Here is a 7,168-nt window from a genome sequence, read left to right as displayed (position 1 = left end):
GGCTCACGGGCCCAGCCGCTCCGCGGCACGTGGGATCCTCCCGGACCGGGGCTCGAACCCGCGTCCCCTGCATCGGCAGGCGGACTCTCAACCACTGCGCCACCAGGGAAGCCCCTAAGTCTATCTTTTAAAGATAAAAACACATATCAAAACAATGATGGCTGAATTGATATGTCTGGATTTACTTCAAAATAATCCACTGGAGGTGGAGTAAGAGATGAAACATCATTGCTTATCAGTCGACAACATGGCATGGTGAGCCCACGGGGGCCCATTTTACTACTGTCGCTAATACTGTGAACATCTGTAATTTTCCACAATAAAATGTAACTGAGGAGGAAAAGCACTCATTTCCAGTCGCCTAAAGAATCGAGGATGACTTTTTCAACAACACATTCACACGCAAGCGTGACTGTGGCCTGCCCCTTCTCCTGACTCCACACACCCCAGGCCATGCGCACTGAACCGGCCACACTGTTCAACACGTGACGCCAGGCCCCGCCCCCTCTGTCCCTGTACACAGTGTCTCCTGCCAAGAAAGTCCCGCGAGACCACCAGACATGCCAGGAGACCCAGGGCAAAGGGCCCCTTCTCCGAGACCCTCCCCTGCACCCCTTCTGTACAAACCTATAGTCTCAGCTATTCTGGTGGGTTAGTTTTCATTGTTGTTGCTTTCCTTTTTTCTATTTCTACCTCCCTCAAAAGATTATAGCCTCCCTAAGGGCAGAAGCTGTTATTTTATTTATTTCAATAAAGATTCCCTATAATATGCATGGAAAGTAGTAATTACTTAGTAAGTGCCTTGAAAAACAGGAAGGAAAGTCAACAGAACAACCGTCATTCACAGCAAACATTAACAAACAATATGTCTAGTAAATCAGAGCTTACGTATCCGTAACGCATCAATATTTATCTACTGAATGTTTATCACATTGCTTAAAAAATTAGTTGCCATTTTTTCAAGGAGTACGTTACAGATCTTAAAAGGAACATCAATATGATTTAAAGAAGAGATTTTCCTTTGGAAAGACTCTACACTATTTCTCATTTCATAAAAGTCAAAATACTCTGTAATGTGAAATACTATCCCTAACCACACGTGAGTAACATATAGATGCTAATGTGAACTTATCAGCAAAGGACTGAAATAGTTGAAATGCTTCACATTTCTAAATTATGCAATAAAAGTTAATGCAAAATTAAGGCAGTGCTGACTTGGCAACGTGCCCCTAGTACTTCTTTGATACTCTAAGGAAGTCATCTAGCCACTGCATTACACATTGTGCAAAGACAGAGGAAACACCTACTAGTATAAAACTTCATTGGCTTCATGTCTTTCATATCTCACAGTTTCACACATTAACCTGTAAAACAAAAATAAAGGCACAAGTTCATCGTTTGTCATGAAAAAACATACTAATAGTTTAAAAATGTAAATGAGACATTATGTAGAAAATTAACATTACTTTTATGAATTGTCACAATCATTTACTGGCCTCAAGATAAATATTTGTGGTGCCTAGGTTAACAAAATAAAATGAAATCTGGTAAAGAGATGCTAGAAAAGAAACATTTTGTTAGATGTCAGCTTCACCCAGTTTATTTCATAGGGAACAAAACTGTATGTGTTTTATACTTTGTAAATGACATGCGGACAGATTAATGTTCTCCAAGGTAAACAGAAAATAAGAAAGAACCTGAAAATTAGAAAGGAAAACCTATTAACCTAAAAAGTGGTAACATAATTCACAGTTTAACATTAATGTTACTTAACAGTATGGAATTTCAGACAAAAGTAGGCTTTTATTAAAGTGCGTATTTTTATGACTAAGGACTAAATGAACGCTTTACAACGTAAAGATTTATTTACTTCAAATGATTCATCCCTGAGGAAAATAAACTATGAAAATTACAGAAAATATGAATAAATGTTTAAATATTCAAAATTACCTCAAGAGCAGCATCTTCAAAAAGCATCTTATTATATTAAGCCCATGTAAAATTTCCCAAAAGTTACAGAAATGCAAAAGAGAAAAGGACTATTTCTTCTTAAGAAGGAACTAGGAAATAGAAAAGGCTGGCTGTAACAGTGACTGTTCAACAGCAGTGCCGTTTTGGTCAGCGGGGCTACCAGTCCCCATCTGTGAGACACTGGGATCACCACACATCCGTCTTTCCGCTGTTTGCACGCTCTTGATTTTTCGCTTGAAAACGACCCTCCTGGGTTCTCTTTCGCCTTGGTCGTCCCACAACCAGCACCCGGCTTCAAAGGCCTCCTCAGCCTCTCAACCCCTTACCCGAAACTTTCACTTAACTCCAGAAGGTAGCATCGAACCTTGAATACACATCATTAAACATAGTTTTAATTAGACCACATCGTACCAGTTCTTCCTAGGAAAGGATGAGAGACACAAGTAATGGGTCTAAAAATACCAGGTCTTTAAATTATGTAACCGGCTCTGCCCTGTTTCCTGTTAACACCCTTTTCACTGGATCCCGGTCCTTCTACGGTGGACCCTGTACTCCTGCGGGCTCACCCCTCCCGCACCATCATCCGTTTCTCCCTCTCTCCTAAATCGCTTCCTTCATACACAAACACACCTTATGGAGATCGCCCACTGTGTGGGGAAGGAGACATGCTTCACCCCATATCCCCCTCCAGCTACTATCCACATTCCGTTCTTCCCGCAACAGAAATTCTCCTTTTAGAGTTGTCTACGTGAGAACACTGTCTCCATTCTCTCGCCCCCCTCCCTCTCCTCCATCACTGGGTCCCTGAAACTCAAATAAAAGGGGGGTTGGGGGGAGCTGCTGGCAGCCTAGTGGGTAGGGCTCCGTGCTTCCACTGACAGGGCCCAGGTTCAGTCCCTGGTTGGGGAACTGAGATGCCACAAGCCGTGCGGCAAAAAAACAAAAACAACTCTGCAAGTTGTCAGCTTCCTCTGTGTTATCTAAATCTTTTCTGACCTTGTATTAATGCCACTTCTCAGCAACACGTGATGACTCCCTTTCCCTTAACAGCATTTTCTGCTCTAAGTCTCCTGGTTTTCCTCTTATTCGTCATTTTTTCTGTCTCCTTTGGACTCTCTGCCCCCTCCCACCCCTCGACCTGACTCGAAATGCATCACCTCCAGGGGCTGTCCGCCCCCTTCTCCTCTGCACCGTGTAACCTCATCCAGTCGGCCCCACTAGGAACGGCAGGGGCTTGGGCTACTTCACTGCTGTTTCTTCATGGTCTGCCTGGATGTCTAGCACGTAGTAGGGCTGCAGTGGATAATTGTTGACTGCATAAAACAACTAACCTAGAGCCATGAGAAAATTATGATAAAATTGTCTACAGGACAATGTTCTAAATAAATGGAAACAGTACCAAAATGCTTTTTTTTCTTTAAACATTGTTAAGGAATGTTTTATCAAAAGCATACTGATCTTCCCTGAATTCCTAAAGAATATACTAGACAGATTTTAGTTGTTCCTTAATGTCTAAAACTGACTGTATAATAATAATTATGCTCATCCATAATGCTAAAGAATATACATGTATACAAACTCACATACATATAACCATATATATGTTATAGTTTATATAGGTAGTGTACATATATACATGTATACATACACATAAACATATATACATGGTACACTATATATATGTAGTGTATATATATGTATACACACAACCATATATATGTTATACTATATATGTAGTGTGTGTGTATATATATGTATACACACACAACCATATATATACTATATATATAGTGTGTATATATGTATACACAGACATATAACCATATATATGTTATACTATGTATATGTAGTATGTATATATATGTGTACACACATAACCATATATGTTATACTATATATATAGTGTATATGTACACAAACACAACCATATATATATGTTATACTATATATATGTACACACACAACCATATATATGTTATACTATATATATGTACACACACATAACCATATGTTATACTATATATGTAGTATGTATGTATATGTATACACACATAACCATATATATACACTATGTACATGTAGTGTATATATATGTACACACACATATAACCATATATATATGTTATACTATATATATGTAGTGTGTATGTACAGGTATACACACACATAACTATATATATATACACACTATGTATATGTAGTGTGTATATATGTACACACACACACACATAATTCAGCAGGCTCTTGCTTCCCGCACTAGATGGCCCCAGTCTCTCTGCTCTTTACAGATTCTTGGCCTCCACTCCCACTGGAGCTTCCTCCCCCGCTTTGGCAAATATGCTGCTTCGGATCCACCTGGATGGAGGGCGTAACCTCAGGAAAATAATGCTGTGTGGAAAAGACGTGCAGTGTGTCAGTGAGGACCTGAAAACCCTCACATTGCGTAGAGTGTGTGATCTCACAGCAACACAGCCGATTAACTGCGCGCCACCAACGGCTCAGGATCAACGCGCTGCTTGCAAGCGGACAGCCCCACAGTGCACAAAGTGAGGCTCCCAAGGAGGAAAGCCTCCCCTCCTTCCTAGGAGACCAGTGTTCCGCTGCCCAGCACTGAATAAACAGACCTGGAAAACCTTGATTAAAAGCCTTTTTTTTTTTTTTTTTGCTAAAATTGGAAAACTGTATTATGTGGAAGTCTTAACTCTTCTCTATTAATCCCAGGGGTAAAATTTTATTTATAAAATGCAAAGGAAATAACTTCTCTAAATTAAGACGTACTTTTCCCAGAAAGGGTAGTTATTACAAAGCAGTTTATCCAAGTCATTGAGTTAAAAAGGACTTAAGTTAGTTGCAGCCGATGTCTTGCATAAATGTGAGAAACAAATGACTTTTTGACACAAGCAGAACAAGATACACATCCTAAAGGTGACTCCTTGTAAGTTCATGCCAACGAAGCTGAATAGTCTCCAAAAGAGACTTTTTTAAGGTGTAAGTATGCTGAACTATACTGTTGAAGTTACCAGTTATTTCTAACCAAAATTTACTTTTGAAACAGCAGAAAATGGTTAGTGGGCGTATGGGGCTTTATTGTATTTCCTCTACTTTTGTAATCTTGAAAATTTTCACAAGATGTATTAAAAATTTCCTTTTTCTAGTGCACCAAATTACTATTACCTAAGTAATTTTATAACTACATATACTATAGACACACATTATATAATCGATATATCTGAATATTATTAAAATATTATCCATGTGTAGGCTTATATGCATATGGCAATGTGACATTTATATTTTCATATTAATTAATTCATTTGCATTTGCAGGTTAACTGCATTCAATTAAACAGACAATTGGCGCTATAATTTTTTCCTAGGATAGCTGTCATCAAAAAACATAAAATGAAAGTTACATACTTTAGAAATTATCCTTGCTTTAATTTGAGCCATCTTCCAAATTCCCAATGGTTTTGCCCTTTCTAATAAAACTTTAATTTAAATCATTTTCATTACAAATTTAATTTCAGAAGTATTCAATCCTCTTGACACTTTCTTCAATTAACAACTAAATATGAAATTGACATGCTCACAAATTAACTAGTGCTTAAAGAGTAAAGGGGAAATAACACAGAAAAAGTATTCCTTTCATAACTAAAAACTGCTGCTATCAAAAGTAGCTGGAGGGCTTCCCTGGTGGCACAGTGGTTGAGAGCCCGCCTGCCGATGCAGGGGACACGGGTTCGTGCCCCGGGGCAGCTGGGCCCGTGAGCCATGGCCGCTGAGCCTGCGCGTCCGGAGCCTGTGCTCCGCAACGGGAGAGGCCACAGCAGTGAGAGGCCCGCATACCGCTAAAAAAAAAAAAAATAAAAAAAAAAAAAAAAAAGTAGCTGGAGCTGGAGACAACAAAACTTTCCCATAACGTCCCAGTTGGTGTTTATACATAATCCATCTTCCTAAGGTCCTTTATTTTCTATTCCAGTTCATCACTGGATTATACAAGATGTTTCTCATCTTTTAATGTAAGCCCAGATAACCATAAATAAGGTTGCTGTATCACTGTACAAGAGAAGTGGTAAGATTTTTATATGAATGGACTATATAAAAAACAACTACGGTATAAACTGAATTTCCCAGAAAAGGGCAGTCAACTTAATGCAATAAATATGTTATATATAAAGACCTAAAACATACTAAAACAGTGAACTGAATCATTCTTGGAATAGTTAAACACATTCTGGTTTCTTATGTAGCTGAGTGCTAGGAAGTAGATTTTTACTTGCCAGGATGGCAAATAATGCTCCTTTGGTGTATTCACCAAGTGGTGTTTATTACTTCAGGTGGGGAGGGCAGGGAGAGGGACAGGAAGCAGAGAGGTAATCACTATGGCAGAAATGTCAGAAATTATTATATGGCTGTCAAACTTACAAGGCCAGATGAGGCAGAGTTTTCACAAGTAAGTTATCTTTAATCCTACTTCTAAACAATAATAAATAATGACATAAAATCCAAGCATCCTATTATTATTCATATTAAAATGACTTACCTAAGCTGATGCTCCCTCAGGTTGGATAAGGCTTCCATACCATGTAAATAGGAATACACTATTTCCAGATCCTGTTTGAGAAAAAGGACGAATTATTAAACTTGTCAGGAAAAGAGGCTTCTAAAATAAGTCATTATATTTACAGACCAAATTTAAAATAGCCTTTTTTTAAATACAAGTTTTTTAGACATCAAAAATCACATCATTAAGAGAAATGCTGGACTGCACAAATGTCATGCATCACAACTGCCTTTGGGATACACAGAAAGGACATTAAAATATAAACTAAATTGGCTCAAATTTACAAAAATAAATTCCTCATAAGTTGTTATCACCTATTTCCCAACTTTTAGATCAAAATATCAAATGTAAAGTTTTAATTTTAAAGTGTGAGTATTTACCAATTCCATCATTAAATGATTTTCTTAGTAAATACAAAATTAATGCATGTTATTTCATGCCTATCCTTAAAAATGAGCACGAATTCAATTGTTTTCTATTCTTACTAAATGACTTTTTTTTTTTTTTTTTTTTTGCGGTACGCGGGCCTCTCACTGTTGCGGCCTCTCCCGCTGCGGAGCACAGGCTCCGGACGCGCAGGCCCAGCGGCCACGGCTCACGGGCCCAGCCGCTCCGCGGCACGTGGGATCCTCCC

At 38.6% G+C, this 7,168-nt stretch overlaps 1 protein-coding gene across 7 annotated transcripts in view; it reads right to left on the bottom strand.

Annotated features, from left to right (window-relative positions):
• RAPGEF2 (Rap guanine nucleotide exchange factor 2) overlaps positions 1–7,168 on the bottom strand; it is a 339,240-nt gene that overhangs the window by 232,872 nt on the left and 99,200 nt on the right. For all 7 annotated transcript variants that reach the window (XR_008617729.1, XR_003680424.2, XR_003680423.2 and 4 more), the window contains 2 exons: positions 6,514–6,584; positions 1,308–1,364 (listed from right to left, as the gene is read on the bottom strand). Coding sequence is in view for 4 of the 7 variants with exons in the window: in XM_024126687.3 (XP_023982455.1) it covers positions 1,308–1,364; positions 6,514–6,584 (128 nt within the window). In the remaining 3 variants the exon portion in view is untranslated. The remainder of the gene's footprint in view (positions 1–1,307; positions 1,365–6,513; positions 6,585–7,168) is intronic.

The sequence above is a fragment of the Physeter macrocephalus genome, chromosome 7 (assembly GCF_002837175.3).
Source record: "Physeter macrocephalus isolate SW-GA chromosome 7, ASM283717v5, whole genome shotgun sequence".
Classification (NCBI taxonomy): Eukaryota; Metazoa; Chordata; class Mammalia; order Artiodactyla; family Physeteridae; genus Physeter; species Physeter macrocephalus.
The sequence above is the reverse complement of the archived record's forward strand: the minus strand, read 5'-3'. Positions and strand labels throughout refer to the sequence as shown.